Below are 27,268 nucleotides of genomic sequence, written 5' to 3'. Positions count from 1 at the left end.
GGGAAAATCCTGTAGTAAATGAAGCTATGGAGGTATTCGTATTGGGCGAAGTTGCCATGGATAGTACGCTGAGTACAAGAAAATTAGCCAATGAGACCGGCCTGAATCGTACAAGTGTCCAAAGGATATTAAAAAAACACAAGTTCCACCCGTACAAAATTCAGTTGGTACCACAACTCAACGAAGACCATTTTGATCGTCGCTTTTTTAACGTGTGTTTTTTCTTTGATGAGTGTACTTTCTTTTTGAATGGTGTCGTTAATCGGCACAACTGTCGGTACTGGGCTGAGGACAACCCCAGTATTTTTACGAGGTGTACACACAAAACCCTCAGAAATTGAACGTGTGGGTTGGTATTTTTGGAAATTCTATTGTAAACCAGTTTAACGATATTGAGAAGAAATTCAACGCACAAGTCACAAAACAGCTATCTAGCAACTACCACAAGGTAGAACGATCAGGTCGTTCTACCTTGTGGCAAGTGAAAAAATGCGTAAACATCTAGAAATAATAAGAAAAAACATCACATTGGTCGAAGGAATTTATCCTTATCATTTACTCTGATAAAATGTTTAAATAAACTTTTCAAATTTCAATCCTTCATATTTTCTCAATGACTCGGCCGATTTTCAAAAACGAGGCGGGGAAATATAGAGAATAGAAAGCTCTTTTCATTGCGGACTTGACCCCTGACACTTGATCCCTCTTCCCGTTTGAAAAAAGTTGGGGAATGACACCCCCGTTTAGAGGATTGAAGATTTTGCAATCATTTTTGGGGCAAAAGTTGTCCCCCTCACAAACAAAATTGACGTGTTTTAGGATTTTTTGAAGAAAAAAATACCCTGGCCGTTATGCCTTGCGAAACGTTTTCGATGGGTCACCCAGTAAGTTTGAATTCCGAATGTCATTTATCACCGGCATTGGAAAAAGGCAAATTAAGGATGACTCATTCATATTCGCCCTTTCAAACACACTTTGTGCATAGAGGCAACGGCCCAGCTATGTCGAAATAGCGGTTCCCAGTAAATCACCAAAGTTAAGCGACGTTAAACGATGCGAATAAATGGATAGGTGACCATCTGGCAACTCGGTTCCATGGCATGAGTGTAAAATCTATAAGTTCAAAATAATAAAAAACAGAATAATAATGTGAAGTATTGGTTAAAAAAACATTATTAGAAATTTTTCTTGTACTAAAAATTTAAGTCATTTCTCCTATATCGCGATATTGGACATGTTTACTCATTTCCTCATTTTAAAAATGTATTTAAATGTTAAATCAGCCTTTATTATTTACAATTTTCTTGGACATTGGCCAAAATAACCATTAAATGGCGATCCCTGTCAACTGTTGTTGCTGGTTTCAGATCATTTTTATTTTAAAGCAGACAACACAAACATCTAATTTTTTTAAAATACAAAGATAAAATTGTTTTAAGAAATAGCTATAATTAGCGAATGATTATTAATTGCTGGCCTCATATTTTAATCATTTCAATATGTAATATAGGAAATTATATCAATTACTATAAAAACACTGTACAATAATTTATTGAGGTCTATGCACATATACGGACTGCTTAATCGTAAGTTTCTATAACAGAAAAATAAAAAAAATTATTTAATAGATCTCTGTAATTCAGAAACAAGAAGTTTAAACTGTTTTGTAATATTATAGATGGGGGTTGGAACCATTAGTGTAATAACAGAAAAATTAGCCACAATAACAACACTTCTTGTTCTTGCAGTGCTATACTCTATACAGAGCGTCGGCATGTACTTGTGATGTGTGTCATTAGTGTTTCACAAGTACACGGGACCTCCAGTTTATCGCCAAATACGAACGGCACTATTTGAGAGGCTGTACAGGGAAACACCCCTTTCTATAGAAGATAGACAAAAACTAATATCGGTGTCTGGAGCTCAATTTTTGTCAAAAACATGGTGGTGAAAACCGCACGTCGATAACTGTTACCGTTTAGGAGTTACGGGGTGTTTTTCAAAAATGTTCATTTTTAACAAATCGCTGTAACTTTTTTACTATGGAAAATTTTGTATTTTTATGGAAACACCTCCAAAGCACCATTTTACGTAGAATTTAATGGTTTAAGTATAATTTTTTTAAAATTAATAGTGTAAGAGTTGATTTTTTTATATGGGACACCCTGTATATTTTTAATTAAATAAAACGAACTTAAAATTAAATTTTCCAAAAATATAGCACACTTGATATTTTGTTATAGTCCTCTTCAAAATACAGAATTTTTATAAGTTCGTCATTTACTAGTACTTTAACTAGTAGGCTTTGGACCCCTTATTGATGATCTGCCTCTAATGGAACTCAAAAACATATTTTTCCAGCAAGACGAGGTACCTCCTACCTCCTCAGAACGCTGAAGTTATCAGGAAATTTTTGGAGCCAATTTCAAGAATAATAATTGAATTGCTAACCAAGATCCCAACAGTTGGCCGTCGAAGCCCCTGAGGCCGCCGGACTTGTGCCTGTTATCCTTAGCGAATTTTTATTATTGCGGAAGGATAAAGGTTCTTATTTTAAAATTGCCCGTGTAATCTAGACAAGAATTAGAAGTATTTAGCGGTTATGCGCGGGTATCTTTCACCCCCACTGAGTTAATGAATTCCGGGAGAAATGTTCAAGACCGGTCCCGTCTGTCCATAACAGAAAACGGACATGAGCAAAATCTCATGTCTTGGTTTGCTCTTAATTTTTATTACTACTAGATATAAAAAATTTAAATTGCTATAAAATTCTGCATCTCTCATTGGAAATATTATTTCCGTTTTATTTGCACTCAGAATTAGTATATTTTTGCATTACAGTCGGCGCCGTTCAAAGCCTACTTATTCAAAGTGGGTGAATTTTTAAAAACTCTATATCTCGAAGAGGAATCGAGTAAAATATCAAGTATGCTATATTTTTGGAAAGGTAATTTTAAATTATTTTCAATTACTTAAAAATATACAGGGTGTTCCATATAAAAATCAAATTTTCTGTTGATAAGAATTCACGGTCGTAAAATCCTCGTCTGACATTGGCTAACATATTAGGGCTAATAGTTTGGAAAGCCTCTAGAATTTTTACTTGAAGCTCATCCATATTATTAGCCCTATTATGACCATACACTTAGGATTTTACATAACCCCACAAAAAGAAATCATTGGGAGAAAGATCTGGTGATCTAGCGGGCCACAAAATAGTTCCATATCCACTAATTGAACGGTTGGGAAAAGTATTGTTCAAATATTCTTGAACAATACGAGCATTGTGGGCAGGGCAACCATCTTGTTGAAACCAGACATTGTGGAATCTTTCTCCCAATAACTCACGAATTCTAGGCACAATCTGCTGTTGTAACAAGTCCAAATACTTTGCAACAGTTAAATTACCCTCCATAAAAAATGGACCAATCATATGCTCCTACAAAACCACCCCAAACATTTAGCTTTTGAGGATATTGCGTGCGTACCTCAAAATATTTGTGCAAATTTTCCCGAGACCAATATCGTACTTGTGTAGGGTTATGACGACTCAATAAATGAAAACTTGATTCGTCGGTGAAAACTATACGCCGAATAAAGTTTTCATCTAAATTGGCCTTTTCCATTACAGATTCACAAAACGCCATACGCCGAAATTGGTCTTCATGGAAAATTTCTTGACGCGCTTTAGACGATCGGTATCCATTCTTTTTAAGGACTCTTTTAACCGTGCTAGATGAAGAATCTGTTACCTCAGTAACTTGATTACTTGAAAACGTGGGATTTTGATCCGCGGTAGCACAAATGAACACTTGCTTTAACTCCTGTTCTTCATTAATCAACACATCAGGCTGTTTGCGTTTTTGTGGGGACACGCACCCATGTGTTTCAAAATTATTAATAACTCTTGATATAGTAGGCAAAGATGGAATTGGTCTGTTTACAAAAGTTTGTGGAAAAATTGTTTGTATATCCCGATAAGACCTATTTTGGAAATACCATTTTACAATTTGAATTTTCTCACGAACTTCGTAAGCATCCATTATTTTACTTAAAAAATAAATTTTACACGAGAACTGACGTATACGCTAATTCGTCCGGTTCTGCCTATGTTACTACTACGGGTGGTCCGCTCTGTATAAGTTTTGAAAAACTCGAGAAAGTATGGCTATAAGTTTTATATCCTTTACGAAAATTTGTTGCCACTTCATCTCATAACTTATTTAAAATGTACCGGTTATGGTGATTACTATCTTTCTGATCCCATAAAAGTTGAATATATATAGAATACGTGAGGAATATCCCCAGGAGACATAGCACATGTTTACAAAAGTTTGTGGAAAAATTGTTTGTATATCCCGATAAGACCTATTTTGGAAATACCATTTTACAATTTGAATTTTCTCACGAACTTCGTAAGCATCCATTATTTTACTTAAAAATAAATTTTACACGAGAACTGACGTATACGCTAATTCGTCCGGTTCTGCCTATGTTACTACTACGGGTGGTCCGCTCTGTATAAGTTTTGAAAAACTCGAGAAAGTATGGCTATAAGTTTTATATCCTTTACGAAAATTTGTTGCCACTTCATCTCATAACTTATTTAAAATGTACCGGTTATGGTGATTACTATCTTTCTGATCCCATAAAAAGTTGAATATATATAGAATACGTGAGGAATATCCCCAGGAGACATAGCACATGTTTACAAAAGTTTGTAAATTGTTTGTATATCCCGATAAGACCTATTTTGGAAATACCATTTTACAATTTGAATTTTCTCACGAACTTCGTAAGCATCCATTATTTTACTTAAAAAATAAATTTTACACGAGAACTGACGTATACGCTAATTCGTCCGGTTCTGCCTATGTTACTACTACGGGTGGTCCGCTCTGTATAAGTTTTGAAAAACTCGAGAAAGTATGGCTATAAGTTTTATATCCTTTACGAAAATTTGTTGCCACTTCATCTCATAACTTATTTAAAATGTACCGGTTATGGTGATTACTATCTTTCTGATCCCATAAAAAGTTGAATATATATAGAATACGTGAGGAATATCCCCAGGAGACATAGCACATGTTTACAAAAGTTTGTGGAAAAATTGTTTGTATATCCCGATAAGACCTATTTTGGAAATACCATTTTACAATTTGAATTTTCTCACGAACTTCGTAAGCATCCATTATTTTACTTAAAAAATAAATTTTACACGAGAACTGACGTATACGCTAATTCGTCCGGTTCTGCCTATGTTACTACTACGGGTGGTCCGCTCTGTATAAGTTTTGAAAAACTCGAGAAAGTATGGCTATAAGTTTTATATCCTTTACGAAAATTTGTTGCCACTTCATCTCATAACTTATTTAAAATGTACCGGTTATGGTGATTACTATCTTTCTGATCCCATAAAAAGTTGAATATATATAGAATACGTGAGGAATATCCCCAGGAGACATAGCACATGTTTACAAAAGTTTGTGGAAAAATTGTTTGTATATCCCGATAAGACCTATTTTGGAAATACCATTTTACAATTTGAATTTTCTCACGAACTTCGTAAGCATCCATTATTTTACTTAAAAAATAAATTTTACACGAGAACTGACGTATACGCTAATTCGTCCGGTTCTGCCTATGTTACTACTACGGGTGGTCCGCTCTGTATAAGTTTTGAAAAACTCGAGAAAGTATGGCTATAAGTTTTATATCCTTTACGAAAATTTGTTGCCACTTCATCTCATAACTTATTTAAAATGTACCGGTTATGGTGATTACTATCTTTCTGATCCCATAAAAAGTTGAATATATATAGAATACGTGAGGAATATCCCCAGGAGACATAGCACATGTTTACAAAAGTTTGTGGAAAAATTGTTTGTATATCCCGATAAGACCTATTTTGGAAATACCATTTTACAATTTGAATTTTCTCACGAACTTCGTAAGCATCCATTATTTTACTTAAAAAATAAATTTTACACGAGAACTGACGTATACGCTAATTCGTCCGGTTCTGCCTATGTTACTACTACGGGTGGTCCGCTCTGTATAAGTTTTGAAAAACTCGAGAAAGTATGGCTATAAGTTTTATATCCTTTACGAAAATTTGTTGCCACTTCATCTCATAACTTATTTAAAATGTACCGGTTATGGTGATTACTATCTTTCTGATCCCATAAAAGTTGAATATATATAGAATACGTGAGGAATATCCCCAGGAGACATAGCACATGTTTACAAAAGTTTGTGGAAAAATTGTTTGTATATCCCGATAAGACCTATTTTGGAAATACCATTTTACAATTTGAATTTTCTCACGAACTTCGTAAGCATCCATTATTTTACTTAAAAATAAATTTTACACGAGAACTGACGTATACGCTAATTCGTCCGGTTCTGCCTATGTTACTACTACGGGTGGTCCGCTCTGTATAAGTTTTGAAAAACTCGAGAAAGTATGGCTATAAGTTTTATATCCTTTACGAAAATTTGTTGCCACTTCATCTCATAACTTATTTAAAATGTACCGGTTATGGTGATTACTATCTTTCTGATCCCATAAAAAGTTGAATATATATAGAATACGTGAGGAATATCCCCAGGAGACATAGCACATGTTTACAAAAGTTTGTGGAAAAATTGTTTGTATATCCCGATAAGACCTATTTTGGAAATACCATTTTACAATTTGAATTTTCTCACGAACTTCGTAAGCATCCGTTATTTTACTTAAAAAACAAATTTTACACGAGAACTGTCGCGAGAATCTATGTATTCGTTTTGGCTATTAAAACACGAATAGATACAAATTCTGAAACATTCTTATAACATATCTACCTATTTTTATTTTATCGCATTTTTTCGCCTGCTTTTTATCAGGCGGACGGGTATACGCTAATTCGTCCGGTTCTGCCTATGTTACTACTACGGGTGGTCCGCTCTGTATAAGTTTTCAAAAACTCGAGAAAGTATGGCAAGTTTTATATCCTTTACGAAAATTTGTTGCCACTTCATCTCATAACTTATTTAAAATGTACCGGTTATGGTGATTACTATCTTTCTGATCCCATAAAAAGTTGAATATATATAGAATACGTGAGGAATATCCCCAGGAGACATAGCACATGTTGTTCGAACCACCCTGTATAGTTTTAACCCAACACGTTCTTAATTCTATTTTCTAGTAATTTCTAGTTCACTAAATTATTTCAGTTCATTCCTGCCACACTATAATATATTCCTCATGTTCATGATACCGCGTGATGCAATTTCTTAAATTAAACTGTTACTCTATATGTTTTTAAAAGCCATTGATATAAAATTAGTATAACACGATAAACACTGTACTCGATTCTACATCAAAGAGGTCGAAACATTCGTGCCGGTGTCATTCAGAAAAATTTGTGTGATATAAAGTGCAACTGCTGGTTGATTTTTTCTACTAATTGTTTAAATTGTTAGTGGTTTTATAATTTAAATAATTAATAAACAAATTTCAGGTAACGTACCATTTGTTTCTTTATATTTCGCTTCTAAATTTATAACATCAATATTGTTTCTTGTAATTCAGTAAATCTTTGAGTTGTGATACAACCGCTGATTCTATTTTAATGTAACTGACTATCAATGATAATAATAGATCCATTAACAACTAAAACTATAAGAAATTGATTTACAATATGTTAAATGAATGATATCACCATGCATACTCATATCATTCTTGTTCTAAATATAAGTCAAGAAAGATTAAAAAAAAGAGTCAGTGGCGTGTTTGAATAAATGAAATTAATAAATTGAACTTAATGGTTAAAAAGATATGAAATACAGTAAAAATTATATTTTTACAGTGGTACATTCGAAATGGTTCACAGCAGTCGACGCAAGCGCACTTGGAAGCGAGTACCTGTCACCAGAACTGTCGTTGTGCAACAAGGTTCAGCGGCGCCCCCACCAACTAAGATCATTATTCGATATGTTTCGACCTCTACTCAAACCGATGATGATAATCAATGTATGATTTGCTTTTTTTTCTGTTTTTATTTAAAAAATATTTTGATTGATTATAAATAATATCGAGTCAGTTCTAAAACGGTTATTCAAAGATATTCGTGGAGAATATGTGAAAAACTGCTGACAGTCAAATATATTTTTTTGAATTTGAACCTTGATTATCAAAGGTCATTTTTTGGTTGTTAAAATTTAAGAATTAATCTGTTAGTAGTGAGTCTGTAATAATCTGGTACGAGTGATATAATTTTTCAGTGTGATACTTTAAGCTACTTTTTTACAATCAGTTTAATGTAAGTTTTAATTATAGTTTTTATATTAACTTTATATTTTCTTTTTGGACGGATTGATTTTTTTTACTTACGCCTATTAAGTAACAGAATACTTAAAGTATTTCTGTTTTAAAAGGAGATATATTTGAATATCAATTTCTAATTAAATATATATTCTAGATGCTATCCAATATTAGCTTATTACATACTACTTCGGTTTTAAGGAGATATACTAAAAAAATCTGACAAAAAAATGTTAATTAAATCAAGATAACTATGAATGTATATCGGCTACTTCTGATCCCATTGAACCGATCGGATATACCATCATCATCGGAACTATTGGAAACACCCGGCTGTAAATAAAATTTATTTGTTTTTAATTCGATCTTTATTTTTCATATAAATTAACTTGGTAGGGTTGAATTTGTGTCAATATGAGCATCATATAGACTAGTGACGCAAGTTAAATCAATCACTTATAAAAACTTCTTGCGAAAATACGTCAATTTCATCTTAAGGACTGAAATTAGTTACATAAATACATCTTTCTATTTTACGTTCTAAAGATTCTTCATACAAATATTAATAAAAATGTAGATAATCACGCATGAATATGTTAATTATTATCAAATTAGTTTTAAAATTAAGAAATGAAACACAGAATTGCTACAAAAAAGGTTGAAACCAAAAATAATCTAATTTGTATTAAAATTAAGAAAGAAAAACAGAATCGCAACAAAAATAATTTAAACCAAATCAATCTAATTTGTGTTAAATTTAAGCAAAAAAATTATAATAATATAATAGCTCCCGTATATAGCGTTTAACGCCTTGGAAGTAGCAAAAAACAGCTTGCGATGCTAGAGCCGTTCGATATACAAGGAAGGTAATGTGACTAGCACTACGCTTCAACCGCCAAAGGGGTTTTCGCTAACCGCCAAACGGGTTTTCCCTAACCCCAACCAATCATGGCACCGTCTATTCCATATTTTCCATCCGCCAACTAAAGCCTTCGACTCTGTGAACAGAGATGCAATTATGAAAAAGTTCGGAGTACCCAACAAATTTCTTACAGTGTGTAAAAGCCTCCATAACAACAACAAGACGAGAGTGTCACCATAATGGATCACTGAGCGATCCCTTCCTAACAAATACAGGAGTTAGGAAAGGATGTGTCTTAGCGCCTTTCGTATTTAACATATTCATGGCAATGCTCTCCATTACAGTGGACAGCAAACTGCAGGAGAGAGGATTGGGCATTAGATACAGATACGACGGCGGTCTGTTCAACATAAAAAGACTCAGGGCAAAAACACGTACAAAATTAATCACAGAACTTCAATGACTAGTGACGCAAGTTAAATCAATCACTTATAAAAATAAACAAAAATGAAGCTCCCCTCCAAAAAAAACAAAATCATAAAAAAATTTCTGCAGAAATGCATAATTTTCTTTTTTCCGACTTTAGAATAACTGAAATCAGTTAGATCAAAACTTTTCTAAACATAAACAAAAAACTTCTTGCGAAAATACGTCATTTGTATCTTGAAACAAAATAGTGTTAACATTAGAAGGACTGAAATTAGTTACATAAATACATCTTCCTATTTTACGTTCTAAAGATTCTTCATACAAATATTAATAAAAATGTAGATAATCACGCATGAATATGTTGAAACCGAAGCAATCAAATTAGTTTTAAAATTAAGAAAAGAAACACAGAATTGCTACAAAAAAGGTTGAAACCAAAAATAATCTAATTTGTATTAAAATTAAGAAAGAAAAACAGAATCGCAACAAAAATGATTTAAACCAAAACAATCTAATATGTGTTAAATTTAAGCAAAAAATTATAATAATATAATAGCTCCCGTATATAGCGTTTAACGCCTTGGAAGTAGCAAAGTACAGCTTGCCATGCTAGAGCCGTTCGATATACAAGGAAGGTAATGTGACTAGCACTACCAAACCCAACCAATCATGGCACCGTCGATTCCATATTTTCCATCCGCCAACTACAGGAAAAAGGAAAAGAGCAGCAGTCTAAACTTCATGTTGCATTCATCGACCTAAAATACTTCGACTCTGTGAACAGAGATGCAATTATGAAAAAGTTCGGAGTACCCAACAAATTTCTTACAGTGTGTAAAAGCCTCCATAACAACAACAAGACGAGAGTGTCACCATAATGGATCACTGAGCGATCCCTTCCTGACAAATTGTAACGTGCCAAAATTTCACTAAACTATTTTATTTCTTTTCTTTAATAATTTAACGCTAATTGATATTATTATTAGTCTGAAATATCGATCAGTTCAATTCAGTTGTTAACATGTAAGTACGATTTATTTATTCTTGGTTTACTTGGTTTCTTCATGTCTTTATTCAGCTCATGGTTGGCAATCCATATTTTATCAAGGGCTCGTGTTTTTATCTGGCTATTTCTTTGTTGCAAAAAGGTTTTCGTTTTTCTTGGAACTACCTTGGTTTGGTCACTTTATGTTCAGCTAGTGTGAGGTACAGAGGCCTCTCGGTCATTTTTTGTCAAGTTTTTTGATTTTTACCCTTGTGGGGATTTTCGAGTGTGCCTCAAAAATTACTGCAGCATCCTATCTTACCTTTTGTTTTTGGACGGTGCTACAGTTTACCGGTGACGGATTTTCACCTCAAAAGCTGACGTGGGTCAACCAAGCAGCCTTGGTTTTTTTATTGAGCACCCCATTCCATCCAGGGAAGAAATAATATTAATCACCTGAGGATTCGTAGAAAACCCTGAGTTAGCAGGGTTTTTCGTCGGAGCCGAAGAGTTTTTGTCTGGACCGAAGAAGTTTTTTGTCTGGGCCGAAGAAGTTTTCTTCTGTGTTGAAGACTTCTCTCTCTGAGCCAGTTTTTTGTTGGAGCAGTTTTTTCCGCTGTATCCATTTTACTTTTTCTGGAGGAGTTGACAGTCGACGGTTGACAGTTGACAGCCGACGGTGTCTGCCCAAGATTGATTTGATTTAGAAGATTTTCAACTATTTGGTATCGTACAATTCAATTTTTAATTTTTTCCCTATCTTACGATTTGAATTTCATTGGTGCGTACGAATACTGAACGTAGATAATTATTTTTAACATTATAATTTAATTAGAATAAATTTTCACATACTTAATTCTGTTGATAAAATAATATTTTTTATTGATTTATTTAATTTACTATTTGCTATTTGGTATTTTCTATTTACTGTTTCCTATATTTTCCTTTTTTATATTTCAATAGAGGGGTACTGAAACTAATCAGTTTGCATTATTTTTTATATTTCCTTTGGCCCTAGATGTCTACATAATTAGTCTATTTTTTTTCTTTAATTTTTTTTTTGGAAATTTAATACAGCTGACACAGTTTCTTTTTGTCTCTATTTAAAATTTAAATCTATTCATTTTTTTTATCGATATCTAAATTTCTTGAACTGATGAATTCATAATTATTAGTTGATTATTTTGATTTATTTATTTAATAATTATATTATTAATTATTATTATTAGTGAATTGGTTTAGTATTATTTATTTGATTTATTAATTTGTTGATTAATTTGATATCTTAGCTGAATTTAGTTGCGCTGATATATACATATATATTTTATTTTGTAAATCTTACGTGATCACGAAAGGTACCTAGGTATTTACGTAATTTTGTTACTTGCGTATTGTGAGATATATTTTTCTTGGTGCACAATTTTTTTTATTGATTTATTTAATTTACTATTTGCTATTTGGTATTTTCTATTTACTGTTTCCTATATTTTCCTTTTATATTTCAATAGAGGGTACTGAAACTAATCAGTTTGCATTATTTTTTTTTATTTCCTTTGGCCCTATGTCTACATAATTCTCTAAGATCTTGACTTTTTTTGTTTATTTATTTACTTTTTTTTTATTTATGTATTTGTGGAACTTGTAAGGCCCTAAATACACCTTGGGGGATTTCTGACTTTTTTTTCCGTCTAAAGTCAGTGGCGCTCTTAACCCGCCCCTACTCTCCGAATTTTCTGAGCTAGGGCATAAATTTGTTCGCGACTAGACCCCTGCAAATTCCATAAATATTTATTTTTCTTAATCGCTAACTTAATAATATTTTTTTCTTCTTCGTATTTTTTTTACTTCTTTTCTAAATTTTTTTTTCTTTTTTTTAATTTAAAAGAGCCGAGCTAAGGCCAAAACGCGTGACAAATTTTATGGCGCCCAACGTGGGGCTCGATTGATTTAAATAGGGCAATTGCATTAAAAAGGGCAATTCTATTAATATCTATTATTATTATATATCTATAGAGACTTAGGGCCAAATAATTTTATATTCATCTTGCTGGTTAATATTTATTCATTTTTTTTTCTTTTAATATTATCTTGACTCCTGATTATTATTGATACTGATTATTTTCATTGATTTATCTTTGATTTACCTTTGATTTACCTTTGATATTTTTACTTACCTTTTGATTGATATACGTTTTGGTATATAGTTGATTTGCCTTTTCTATTTATCTTTTTCTATTTTCTATTTACCTTGTTTTTTTTACCTGGCGGATTGCATTACTAACTTACCTGTGATTTCGATATCGATATTTTTAATTTGATATTTACTTACTTTTTCTTTGCTTTATTTTTGTTGACAAGTATTATTTTGCCATTTTACACCTTAAACACTTGGTTTACTGAATTGAACTGATCGATATTTCAGACTAATAATAATATCAATTAGCGTTAAATTATTAAAGAAAAGAAATAAAATAGTTTAGTGAAATTTTGGCACGTTACAAAATACAGGAGTTAGGAAAGGATGTGTCTTAGCGCCTCTCCTACTCAACATATTCATGGCAACGCTCTCCATTATAGTGGACAGCAAACTGCAGGAGAGAGGATTGGGCATTAGATACAGATACGATGGCGGTCTGTTCAACATAAAAAGACTCAGGGCAAAAACACGTACAAAATTAATCACAGAACTTCAATACGCTGATGATTGCGCTCTAGTTGCAATAACGTTACAGGAATCACAAGAAATGTTGATCACATATACCTGGGCATAGAAGCAGGGCCGGCGGAAGGCAAATATTGAGACCGGGCGAGTACCCTATCTGCCCCCCTCCCCCCAATAGTTATTATAATTCTCTTTTCTTTTAATACTATCCTTTAACTACAACTAAGCATATTTATGCTACTTTAATAATAAATTTTCACGTAAAAATACTTCAAAATTCTACTCTTCTTTCAATCTTAGTCTGCGGTTGTTGTTTTTTGTATACCGGGTGCGTCTCGAAATTGCCTCAACCCTATAACTTTTTTATTTTTTTACATAAAAAACGAGATTTGGTATGTTAGTATATGACATAAATTAGGATTGACTATTCAATTGTTTTTGGGGGGAGCACTCCCTGTTTCATCGGAAATGACTAAAACTTTTGATTTTTAAATGGCCACCTCGGTATATTTTTACTTCATTCCATAGAAAATGACACTCTGAGTAGAATGACATATCATATGTCAACTTTTGACATTTTCATTCTAAAAACATTATATTTTAAATTTCAATCTAGAGTGCCATGGCTCTGTTAAAAACACTAATTTTTAAAACAAGGATCGAGCCTTGGAAAAATAGATTTGATTGTCTAATGTTTTTCGTGTCTTGTCTTGGCCGGTCCAAAATATGCAAAAATCGTATTTTTAATCGAAAATATCAAAAGATGACATATGTCATAAAGTAGAAATATACCGAGGGTGCCATTTAAAAATCAAAAGTTGTAGTAATTTCCGGTGAAAGAAGAAGTAACCAAAAAAAATTGAATGCGTCAATTATTAATCTTAATTTATGTCGTATACTAACATACCAAATTTCGTTTTTTTTTCTGAAAAAATAAATAAGTTAGAGTCACACCCGGTACATGGAGTTATGAGAAATAAAATTCCAGCTTCGGCAGTCTCGTTTTGGTATAAGTGATCTTTGAAAATATTAGTATTTAGTTTCAAGCAGTTGCATTATTTTTCCATATGAATTTAAGAAAATTTTCAGTCTTTAATCAGTTTATGATCAGATACAGTTTTGTCGGCTTCAAAATGAGGTTCAGCCAGTGTTTGAGATGCATTCCTTTGTCTTGCTCTAATGAGAAAATTCTACGATTCTGCTACCATTTTCCGTGTATTATTACATATTCAATTGGGAATCTCAAAATAACCAAAAAATTGATATATTTTCCCACTACTGTTAATAAATTAATTTAACTAATGAGGCAAACTTATGATCCTCTTCAGCTTCTTGCGAATGAATATTTACCTCATATAATTTTAGGGTACATAAGACATTAATAGCAAATAAAAGGGTAGTAGAAAAAGTGCGATTTTGAGCAGTCAGTCTAAAACTGCCAATTTTGCTGGCTCTTGACCCAAAACAGTTTGTTTAGAGAAAATTTATAAAAACAAGAATTATAATGTATGTATTTATTTTTATAAATATTTAGCTAATTATTTGCAATAACTTATGTCACATATTTATATATGAACTTCAGATAACAGCTGTATGAAATAACTCTTAATTCACATTAATAGCTAAAATTATGTGATGATGTATGTTACATGTTATCATATTAAATGAAGTTGAGCAATATTACTTTATATCTCTATGACACATCCTCGATTATCTCTAAATGTTTCATTCCAAAGTCAAAAATTGTATGTGAATTAATAATATTTAAAATAGAAGATTTATAAATTTATAAACATTTTATTAAGTAAGTTATGTTAGTAGTTTTCCTTATACATCAAGTCTCTGGCGCTGCAGATGGTATTTTGTATAAAATATGATATAATAGATTAGTAGTAGGTTCTTCTATAGATGCAGGAACTATATTTTACGACCATAAGATCTAAATATATTCTTATTGATTTGTCGTTTTCATTAAACCAATTACTTCGAAATTAGACGAATATCATACAATTATCCCAACCAAGTTTTACTTATACGAACCGACTTTTATAAGTACAAACTTTATTTTTAAATAACGAGTTACATATAATTGAAATTAATAACAACACCAGTTTTGCATTTAAACATTACCCAATTAAACTTTGAACAAAAGTCGATTTAAATGTGTCGGCGATTTATTTTATTTATTTCTGTATAGTTTGTCACGTTTGCTTTACAATTTTTTAGCCATGGGAAACGAAAATATAGATGTTTTTCCTGGATATATGTTTAGTTATATGGAAGAACATTCCGTCTGTAAGAATTAGTGTAATTTTTTTCTTAGATTAAGAACTGGAGTTAACTTTTATAACTACGCCATCATAATAACATAACGAATAGAATCGTCAACTTTTAAAATTTTATATTTTTTACATTTTTTTAATACTACTTGTAACGTATACTATTAGAAGAGAAGAAAACTCAAAATTAGATTTACAGGCATTATACTTATATGTATTTATAGATACTTTACAGTTATTATTTCTGTTACAGTGGTACAAAGAAGTCAAAGAATTAATAGCATGCCAGAATTAGTTTCTGTAAACCGTATAACCAACTTCCCCATCGTGGAGTCAAGTATTAACTATGCAGAAAATGTGTACCAACGAATTAAGGTAAGCTTAATATCATTTCTTTCGTAAAATACTTAACAAACTTTTCTTGATATGTTGGAGACAATAGTGTAATAAAAGTAACCAAATAAAAATATTCAAGATTTTTTTACAATTTTATAGATTTAAATTTGCAAATTTTTAAAATTTTATTTATTATTTTTTTAAATTTTACTAATTCGTATCAATTATTAAAAAACGACGTCTGTATTTATATATTATATTTAGTGCATTTTACTTTATAATATTAATTGAATCATTACTATTTTGAAAGAAAATTTTACTATAATATTAAGAAATTTTATAAGTTTGTGTTATTTAAATTATAATATATAAATTTTCTAAATAATATTTTGATTTTTTTTATTAATTTTTAGTTAAAAAGCATAATATTTTGATAATATATTTATTCAGTAAATAAAAAAATTTCTATCGTATAATGTATTCTCGTCTTTTTTCAAGGCTATTTTCAGCTAAAAGTTTTTTTTTGTCAAAAGAAAGTTAATAGCTTATCCTGGTAGTATGGGTACAATCAACAACACTATACATAATAGTTTGTCTATACGGGCAAAACATTAATAAACACTACACAAGAATATAAAAAATCCCATATAATACAAAAATTAAAAATTGAAAATGTACAATTACGGTATAAAGATCAAGGGAATATAGATGACTAGCTATCAATAGAGCTAGTAGTGTACTACCAGGAAAAGCTACTTACTTACTTTTGCCCAAAAACATTTTAACTGAAAATAGTCTTGAAGAAGACACGTCGAAACGTCGGAAATTTTTTAAATAAAAGTTTTTTTTTCCTGGTCCTAAACCTGCGAATGCCATTTCATATATCGGGTGCGCCTCAAAAGTGGCTCACCCCTATAACTTATTTTATTTTTTTCAGTTAAAAAATCGAGATTTGGTATGTTAGTGTATAGTGTAGTAAATTAGTATTAAACGACAGAAATTAGGATTGATTGATGTATTAAGTTACTTTCACATGGTACCCTGAGAATTTTTTCATTTTATTTGATAGAAAATGTCATTATGTATAGTATGTCATATCATATGTCAACTTTGGACATCTTCGCTTAAAAAATAGTGTTTTTATTTTTATTCTAGAGTGCCATGGCTATGTTAAAACCACTAATTTTTAGTCCAGAAGCTTTGGAAAAATAAATTTGTTCGTTGTCTTTCCCTGGCTTGTTAAATGATAATTAAATCGTATTTTTAATCATAACTATTTTTTTTTCACATAGAACATGTGTGGGTGAACAAAAAGAAAATGTCAAATGTTGCCAGTTGATATGTCATAAAATATCGAGACTACCATTTAAAAATCAAAAGTTGTAGTCATTTCCGGTGAAACAGAAAGTGACTGAAAGTAAAACAAAACGTCAATCAATCCCGATTTATATCCTCTATTAACATTACTCTTTTTTTAATTTAAACTATAATTTATTTTCCTAGAACTCAAACGGTTTGGTAAACTGGACACTGGCCCAAGCAGAAAATACCTTCTTTTCTGTGGTGGACTCTGCTGCTCCCGCAGTTGTTCTTTTTCAAGGTCCGCTAAATCAAGTGGATAAAATTGTCTGCAAGACATTAGACCTGGTTGAACAGAAAATTCCTTCCATCAATCTTCCACCTGAAATGGTAAGTTGTTCAAATTTATTTATTGAATTCATTTCTAAAATGTATTTATTACTGTACTTACTTACTCAGGAAGCATTTTAGGTCATACGTTCATAGAAACGAAAATTTGTTTTTTTTTAACTCGTAGAATCGCTCACAGCTGGCACTCTATTTTTTACACCCCCTGAATATTTTTCCAGAATATACACACACCGGAAAAGTCTAGGGATATTACAATTTTATCCAGCCATCGTCAGTAATTTTATTATTTGCATTTCTGATATAATAAAATTAAAATAAGCAAATAGTTTACAGGACGTATTGGAAATAAAAATGCGAAATTTTAAAATTTACCTTGATTTTTATTGAACTCAAAAAAAACACACATTTTTTTTATTCTAAATTGTGAATTAAAAAAAAAGAAAAAACCATTTTTACTTAATAAAGGGTATGGCCCCCTCTACTGTTCATTACAGCCCTACATCGTCTCTCCATGCTCCTGATCAGGTTGTCGATCTCTTCTTGAGGTACAGCCTGCCACGCTGCATTCACGGCTCGAACCAGAGCCCTACGAGTTTCACGAGGCATACCCATTCTCAAAATTCTTCTTTGGACCGCGTCCCATACGTGCTCGATGGGGTTGAAGTCAGGAGATTGTGCCGGCCAGGGTAAGATGATTAATTGATGAGCATTGATAAACTCACTTACCGCTCTGGCTGTATGAGGCCGTGCATTGTCATGCATGAGAATGAAGTTTCTCCCAAAATCATTGGCGTATGGTAACACGAGAGGCTCAAGAATAAAATCACGATATGTGATTCCTGTTAGAAACCTTTCAAGAAAATCGAGATCGGTTTTTCGGCCTAACTGGACTCCTCCCCAGACCATAACTGTTCCACCTTGATAAGGGTGCACTTCCTGAACATGATCCAACCGAATAAGATTTCCCGGTTCTCTCCATACCCTAAGCCTTCTCGAATCCGGATGAATTCCAAAGCGTCACTCATCCGTGAAGAGAACATTGGCCCATTGTTCATTCCACCACTGAACATTATCTTGAGCCCACAAATATCGTACCTCTCGATTTCCTCTCGTTAAGGGTTGAGCTCTCCAGGGGCGTCTGCTTCTTAAGTTGACCTCTCTTAATCTATTGCGAACAGTGTCAGGACTAACGGTTACATTATGTGTTTCCTGGAGAATTAAACTAAACTCTGGTGCTGTAAGAGTCGGTCGGCGTCGAGCATTTAATTGTAAAAAATGATCTTGCTGAGGGGTAGTAATGCGATGTCGCCCTGTGTGCCTTTCAGCAACATCACCACTTTAACGGTAGCGTGCACTTAATCGCGATATTACACTTTGGTTTGTATTTAATGCTCTAGCTACGTCGATTTGGCGTATTCCAGCTTCGAGCATATCCATGGACCTTAGCATTTCGTCTCTGTTAAGATGTCTACGCTCCATAATGTCGTTTAATACTAAACAGAGTTATTTGAATGAATTCTGGCCAGTTATCATAAAAACATAGCCAGTACAGGTTAAATTCGAAAAATTGATGCTAGATGCTTTTTATACATTTGACAAAAAATGCACAAACACTTCTGCAAATATCCCAAGTTTAGAAATAACTAGTGTGACTACTTCGTTTCAACCGAAGTAGAAAGAACCGGCCTACAAATATGTGGTTGTTTATTCAAAACATTTATTTTTAACTTTAATAAAATGATATCCCTAGATTTTTCCGGTGTGTGTATTTTAAATCCATTTTCTTTTTTTTTTTCCATATCAGTTCGAAATTTGATTTTGACAACTTATTAAAATGGAAAATATATTCATTAGTGCGCTTTTGTAAAATTATTATGTCTGTACTTGTTTTAAGTATATTCATTACTTTTTCCTAGATATACTGGAACACAAAACAATACGCCAAAGACACAGTAAACACTAAAATCGTGAGGCCAGTTCTAAAGCGTGCTGACTCGGTGAAACAAATTGGTAACAGTGTATTAGCCAGCAAGTATACAACTTATGCTGCCAACACTTTGGACGGAGCATTGAATGTAGCTGACAAATATGTGGACAAATACTTACCGGTAGATGATCAGGATTCCGGATACGATGGTGAGCATAGGCTTGTTTTAAATAAGTGTAATTTTATAATCTATACTAATATATAAAATCCTTAAGTGACTGACATACTGATTAATCACGATCCTGCTCAAACCACACAACGTAAGAAGCTCAATTTTGGTATACGGGTTGATTCTAGGGTGCAGAGATTTGATAAGAAGTGATTTTTCGAAATTCCAATTCCAAGAGGGTGAAACCACCCCTCAAATATTACAATATTTTTTATTTCAAAAAACGGTCAAGTTTCCGAAAAAACGCTTAAACACATTTTATTTTGTTTTTTTACATATTTTAAGATATTTAAAAATGTATACTGGGTGTTTCGAAAAATCTGGTCATTGATTAATCACGATCCTGCTTAAAGCGCTTGACGTAAAAAGCTGATTTTTGGAAAACAGATCGACTTTAGGGTGTAGAGGTTCGATAAGAAGGGATTTTTCAAAACTCGAATTCTAAGGGGCTGAAACTATCCCTCAAATATTAAAATATTTTTTATTTAAAAACCGGTGAGTTTTTCGGAAAAACTCTTAAACACGTGTATTTTATTTTGTTGTTTTACATATTTTAAGATTTTTTATAAATTTATACAGGGTGTTTCATAAAATATGACCATTGAGTAATCACGATTCTGCTTAAACTGCTTGACGTTTAAATCTGATTTTTGGCAAACGGATTGACTGTGGGGTGTAGAGGTTCGATAAGGAGGGGTTTTTCGAATCTCAAATTCCAAGAGGGTGAAAACGCCCCTCAAATATTACAATATTTGTTATTTAAAAAACGGTTAGTCTTTCGGGAAAACGCTTGGACAAGCATAATTTATTTGTTTTTTTTACATTTTTTAAAATTTTTTAAAAAATCATACAGGGTGTTCCAAAAAGTTGGGTAATTTCTTATTAGTTGGAATTGGTTAGTTCTTAGTTGGGTAATTTCTTCGATTCTGCTTAAACTGCTTGGCGTAAAAAGCTTATTTTTGGCAAAAGGATTTTTCGAAAGTCAAATTCCAACGAGATGAAACTACCCCTCAAATATTACCAAGTTATATAATAATATCGCCATATTGTTTTTTCTCATGCTGACATAAATGTGAGAAAATTTTATCCAGTTTGTATGTTAATGAAAATGCTTGCTTTGCTTTATCATCACCATTACAAATCATTAATTTGACGCGAACGAAGTCGCTGGTACACGCTAGTTATTATTATATGCAGATTGTCTCCTACATTATTTCCCAAACTAGTTTCCAACAAAGTGATTGATAATATAAAAAAGTAATTTTTTCGCCTAGATATAAAAGAGAAGATTTAATAATAAGTCTATTCTTGTTGATGATATCAAGTAGTGGTTCTTGTGTCTAGTAATTGACACTGTAAGTAAGGTGTTATTATCTTTTGATTTTCGAGAACAATCTTTTATAATAAAGGGAGATGATATTATTATATGATAAAGTTAGAAACGATATAATATAAAAGCAATAACAAATAGCCAAGTTTTTAATATGTTTTAGATTGTTTTTGAATTATAAACGTTTGTATTTTTTTGTCGTTATTTGCCCTCGATTCTTATGTTTCCCATTTTGCATAGAAGAAGTGGACAAACCTGCAGTAGATGGTCCGGCTGGAAAGGCAATCTACACCATTCAGCATGCGGACAGACTTGGCAGAAAACTGAAAAGACGATTGACGAAGAGAACTTTGGCAGAAGTGAAAGCCTTGAAGGAACACAGTGCTGAAGCTGTTAATGTGCTGATATATGTTGCTGAGTTGGTAAGATTTACTTACACCATATTATACAGTTTCCTATAGCAGTGCATCGGGCATCTATAGGTCACATAAATTTTTCTAGGAATTTTGTTTAAGCGTATACCTAAAGTTTGCATTAGAATATAGTATTCCAGGAAAATGTATTAACTTTTGTAGAGTCGGCATGATTTTCTCAAATATAAAATTCTGTATATTATTGCATTTTTGGATTTCTTTTTAATCACTTTACATGGGATTGAAATTAATTATACATATATTTTTAGTTTATTTAGAATCCTCTCTTTAAGAAAAAAAAACAATTATGTTTTACGTCTGAAATTACCGTTTTTATATATAGATAATAATTAATTAACACATAACCTAAAAATTAAAATTAATTAAAGCCTATTGTTTTGAAAACCAATGTCAAATATTAAGAGTCTATTACGCTGTACTTTCGGGCCGCTCTCAGGGGTCAGGTAACATACAACATTTTTTTAGAATGAATTTAGAATGAGTGGGAGGGGGGTTAATCACTTCGACCTTACATATCCATTGTGTCCCCCTTTCTTGAATTATAACTCATCATACAGTCCCAGGGCTTTGACAAAAGCCAGTATCTGGGACGGTTTTATAGAGGGTAGTTCTCCATCTCCAATATCAGTGGTACCAAAGTTCATGGCACGAATGGTTGTCGTCTCGGCGCACTCAGTGATGAGGTGTACTGGTGTTTCACCATCTTCCCCACAGAATCTGCATTCGCCGTTTCTTCTTAGTTTCAATCTATTGAGGTGTTCATTGAGGAGACAGTGTCCTGTTAAAAACCCCGTGACAATCCGAAGATTGTTCTTACTCAGACCCAGGAAGATCTGTGATTTTTCTTGATCATAAGCCCTCAGAAACTTCTTCGAGTGTCTTAGACCATTGCAAGATTTCCATTCCAGGTTGCGGATGGAATCTTCCAAGTTCTTGAGTTCCGCCTTGAGTTGGTTACCACTTGGAAAGCAGAACGGTTCTGATCCAGTTAGTGGAGTGTTCGCTCCTTTCCTAGCTAGATTATTTGCTTTTTCATTGCCTTCTATCCCTTGGTGAGCAGGCACCCAGTGTAGGAGGACTTTGTTTTCTTTGCCTAATTTATTCAGCTTCTCTATGCATTCTTTGACCAATTTCGAATTGATTGATACTGAGTTGATCGCCTTTAACGCTGCTTGACTATCAGATAAGATGGCAATTTCTTGTTTCCGATAGTTCCTATCTAAGATAAGTTGTACGCATCTCTCGATAGCGTAGATTTCTGCCTGTAGGATACTAGGGTAAGTGCCCATTGGTTCGGAGTAATTAGCTCTCGGCCCAAACACTCCGATCCCTGTTCCCGTATTGGTTTTGGAAGCATCAGTATACCAAGTTATGGTATGGTCTTTTAACTGCTTTTGCTGGGCAAGCGTTTCGCTCTTCCAATCCTTCTTATTCCAAGTTCTTGAGTTCTGATATTATTTAATACTACATTGACATGTTTGTCAAAGTTGTACGTTCTTGGCATATCGTCCACTGGGAGTTGCAGGAGTGGTATTTCCTTTTTGAGGGTGTTCCAAGCCCCTGATCTGACAATTCTCCCAGTACTAATTCCGTTAGTGACCATTCTAATCATTGTCGCATTGGCATATCTACCAATGACAATGTGCAGTGGTGTTAGATCTAGAATGACCTCCATTGCTGCTGTTGGACAGGTTCTCATGGCTCCTGTGATGCAAACACATGCTAGTCTCTGGACTATGCATAGGTTTAGCCTTGCCGTCCGTTGCTCTAGTTTTGTGTACCAGGCAACTGCTCCATAAGTAATCATGGGTCTTACTATCATGGTATACATCCAGCGCAAAATGTTAGGGGAGCAGCCCCATCTATTTCCGGCCAGTCTTCTGCATATCATGAGAGCCTTTATGGCTTTGCTGGTAGTGTTCTTAATATGCCTGTTCCACAGGAGTTTACTGTCCAGGGTTATTCCCAGGTATTTAACTTCCTGTGTTGCAGTATTTTCTTTCCATCTAGTTGGATTCTTTTCAAGTTTTTCTGACTTCGCCTTCTGGTGAATGGCACTATCGCGGTTTTGTCTGAGTTGATACTCAGCCCGACAGTCCTACACCATCTCTCAGTGATACGGAGTCCTCTTTGGATAATATCACACAAGGTGCCTTCATGTTTCCCCCGAGCGAACATACAACATACATACTGCCATTACTCGCTGACGAGTATTTAACACGCATCAGAAGACGGTCATGCAAGGCGTTTTCTTTCATGAGCTTTTCTGTGACTGAAAAGCCCGATACGTGATGTTTTCTGCCTACCGCACTTCGGACATTCAAAAATCTTATTGCTGTGTTGCCTCTTTACTTTTTGGTTGTCGGTTTTAACTGAGTTTACAATTCTTCTCCACTGTTCCTTAATTTTTACGATCTCAATATTTGTTTTTATTACAGGTGGCTACTGATCCCGTTTTAGCTTTTCAAAAAGGAAAAGAACTATGGGCCAGCTTGAGCAAGGACGAGCCAGAGAACCAAGCCCGCCCGGAAAACGTAGAACAGTTGATCGTATTGCTGACCAGGGAATCAGCAAGGCGCGTTGTCCATCTAGTCAATTTCACCGCCACAGTGGTCACCGTGATTAACAGGAATGTTGTTCATTCGGTTCTAGGCCTGGCCGGCAAATTTCTAGGAGGTGTCGATTCAATTGTCAAGGTAACGAACTTTTACTAAAAGATTTTCAACAAGTTATTGTTTAGTTTACTAGATGTATAGTCAGGAATAGGTAGTTAGGGATTGTATTTTCCAATAGTTCTAGACATTAATGTCATATATTTTAAAATCGTAAAAATGCTGAATTGTAGGAGATCGTGACAGCACTGATTATTTTAGTGAGCCTTTATGTTTTGCATTCTTATGTAATGAACTTATACATAGATTATGGTCAATTTTGTAAAAATAAAATCGACCAGTTTTCTGCTACCTGTAATACCATTAAATCTAATGATATAGTCTATAAAATGAATAACTTTGAATTTTGACCGTTATTTTTTACCAACATGGCAAATATAAAATCCCTCTATCAAAAAAGTTACTGATATTATTTAAATTGAGTGCCTGAACGAATCAGATAGGTAACTCTTTTTACTTGCGTGAAATAGAAAAGGAAAATAATATAACAAGTGACAGTTCTTCCTCTTCTTGCAAAAATCAACACGAAATGTCATATTTGTCAAAAGTAAAATGTCATCAGGTTTTGACATTTCTAAATATCAGACCAATGCCGTCTCTAATAGAACAGCCTCGGTGCGAGATTTATGACGTCACGCTAGTTAGATAATACGGATTAATAAATATGTATGTGTTACATGAAATATACATAATATACAGTTAATAAATACAATATATGTACCTATTGACAGTAGTAAATACTTTGGCAAATAAACTATGAACCATACAAATTCAGCAAATATTTTACAATATACAAATAATGAATAAGTACATAAGACAATGGGTAAAATGTTAAATATATTTTAAATTTTGGGGTTTGAAAATCGATCTAATTTAACAAAAAACATTCAATATCTACTAATAGTGATGTATTTGCAAATAATACAATATCATAGAAAAAAAGGCGTCAGCGATGGCTACGAAATAAAGATCGCTATCATTTTATATGTAAAATTATTCTAAAATTTTTTATTTTCTTGGGATTTAGGTTCGGGAAAAACGCTGATTGAGTTTTCATTTGGTTTTTCATTATTTTTATTTGGTTAAAAAAACGTTTCGGCTAACATTATAGCCTTCATCAGTGTTGTGTCATATGAAAAAAATAGTGTCGAATATAATCCAAAAAAATACATATCAAATATTCACACCACACACCACATAATATTTACTGCAATTAATAAACTAATATAAACTTGTCAAAAGATGACCACATATTTTTTAAAATTATTATTCTGACACTAAAACTATCTACATTGACTATGGAGTACGATTTCAGCCATATTGTAAAACATTTGCTGCATTTGTATGGTTTATAGTTTATTTACCAAATTATTTATTACTATAAATAGGGAAATATAGGGAAATTAAAATAACTTCCGTTGCACATCATAATACGACCACCAGCAAACTCCATAAGACGACGCATGGTGTCATTGATGACGTGCAACGGAAATTATTCCAATTTTCCTATATATTGTATTTATTAACTGTATATTATGTATATTTCATGTAAACTATATAATTTTAAAATACAAACCAAAAATACGAGGAATAATTATGTTTTTTGTATTATTCTACAACATATTTATTAATCTGCAGTATCTAACTAGCGTGACGTCATAAATCTTGCTCCGAGGCTGTTCTATTAGAGACAGCATTGCGTCGGCATGGCCGCAAGTTGCTAACTTAATAAAATTAACACTAGAAAAGCCCGCGGGAACTGTCAAATTCAAAGTTATTCGTTTCACAGACTATACAACGCGTACTAACAACCGCCGTTCGTTGGTTGGTCGCTGCGACCAGTAGACTGCACTAAAATATTATTATTTTCTGCAGCTTGTTGCCGCTTTTCTTCCAAATTAATAATTTCTCAGATAATATCCCTTAAATTCACCACAAAATTTTCTAAAAGATATAGTGTTTTAGTGTAGTTTTTGCACACGTGCAGAAAAACCAAAGAAATAGTATACAGATTAGATCAACGGGAAACTTAAATCTAGTCTTTTTTATGAAGGGTCGATTCTAGTAAAAAATCAAAATATTTTTATATGATATACTCTATTTATGGTTGGTATGATACCTGTTATTATACTTTCGAGTTTCGATGGTAAAAAAAAACATATTTAAAGTTTCTTTTTTTCTGCAATGTATAATCTTTTTTTCCTCTACAATGTGTGAAAACTATACTAATTACCCTACTGTAATTACCATTAATATTTTAAATGTATTATTTAATTTAGAACATTTAATAAGCTCATAATAGGAACTTCGCTTTTTAGTTAACTGGGATATTTTTATATTTCTGAAAACAATATTTACTAATTGGTTGTAGTAAACGTAAAAAATCGCTGCGACCTGGCCGTCAGTGCGTTTTAAGCTCTACATTGTTCTATTATATAAAAATATTACTTTATCTTAATTTTATAAATATTTATAATTAAATATAAGTTATCCGGAACTAATGCTGTGCCGATTGTTAGAAGAAATTAAAATAAAAATACATCTTAATAAAATCGTATAACATAAATAACAACAGCAAACATCGAGCATAAGGTTTTTCGCTAATTAAAAATATCTGTTAATTTACTAATTTGTTTAGTATGTGTCTATCCTAATTATTTTTCATACGTTGCCAACAGTGCATTGCTGTTTATCTAGCGATCCTATAAAACTTTTTTTTTAATTTTGTTATTCTTTACTTAACTCATTTTTTGTTCTTATTAATTTTAGACTGCTCACATGGAAAAGGTTAAACAAACTACAACTACAACCATCAGATCCCACGCACATTCAGCAACACTGTTATTAAAGCAACTAAATCTTCAACTTATTGACGTATTGGTAAGACATTAATCTTCTAATCTAAATAAATAAAGTAAACTTTAAAAAAAACTTCAAGTTACATCATTATTTGTATCTCAAGAGAACGGCTGGGTCGATTTTAATCTCTAATTTGTTTGTTTTTTGTTCCTTGCCAAATAGCAGAATAACAATTAAAATGTCGGAAAATGGCAGGAAAAAAGTTATAAAATTAATTTTCAAATAAATCAGGTTTGGACCTCCTCCATCTGCCGCAATTGACAGAGGTCATGTCACGCACGCGTAAGGTCATTCTGAACCTCG

At 32.7% G+C, this 27,268-nt stretch overlaps 1 protein-coding gene across 7 annotated transcripts in view; it reads left to right on the top strand.

Moving 5' to 3' along the window:
* Positions 1-27,268, top strand: part of LOC115878455 (lipid storage droplets surface-binding protein 1-like) — a 45,600-nt gene that overhangs the window by 13,744 nt on the left and 4,588 nt on the right. For 2 of the 7 annotated variants that reach the window (XM_030894968.1, XM_030894969.1), the window contains exons 2-7: positions 15,782-15,903; positions 17,368-17,553; positions 19,431-19,650; positions 21,241-21,422; positions 23,873-24,130; positions 26,876-26,986. In XM_030894968.1, coding sequence (XP_030750828.1) covers positions 15,782-15,903; positions 17,368-17,553; positions 19,431-19,650; positions 21,241-21,422; positions 23,873-24,130; positions 26,876-26,986 — 1,079 coding nt within the window. Of the gene's footprint in view, positions 1-7,331; positions 7,509-7,856; positions 8,021-8,205; positions 8,310-15,435; positions 15,545-15,781; positions 15,904-17,367; positions 17,554-19,430; positions 19,651-21,240; positions 21,423-23,872; positions 24,131-26,875; positions 26,987-27,268 lie in introns of those variants that run through there. The other 5 variants (XM_030894964.1, XM_030894966.1, XM_030894965.1 and 2 more) reach the window with 5 other exon arrangements.

This window comes from Sitophilus oryzae, unplaced genomic scaffold, assembly GCF_002938485.1.
Source record: "Sitophilus oryzae breed Bouriz unplaced genomic scaffold, Soryzae_2.0 scaffold_1512_pilon_pilon, whole genome shotgun sequence".
In the NCBI taxonomy this organism is placed as follows: domain Eukaryota; kingdom Metazoa; phylum Arthropoda; class Insecta; order Coleoptera; family Curculionidae; genus Sitophilus; species Sitophilus oryzae.
Note: the sequence above shows the minus strand (reverse complement) of the source record. Positions and strands in the feature narration are given on the sequence as shown.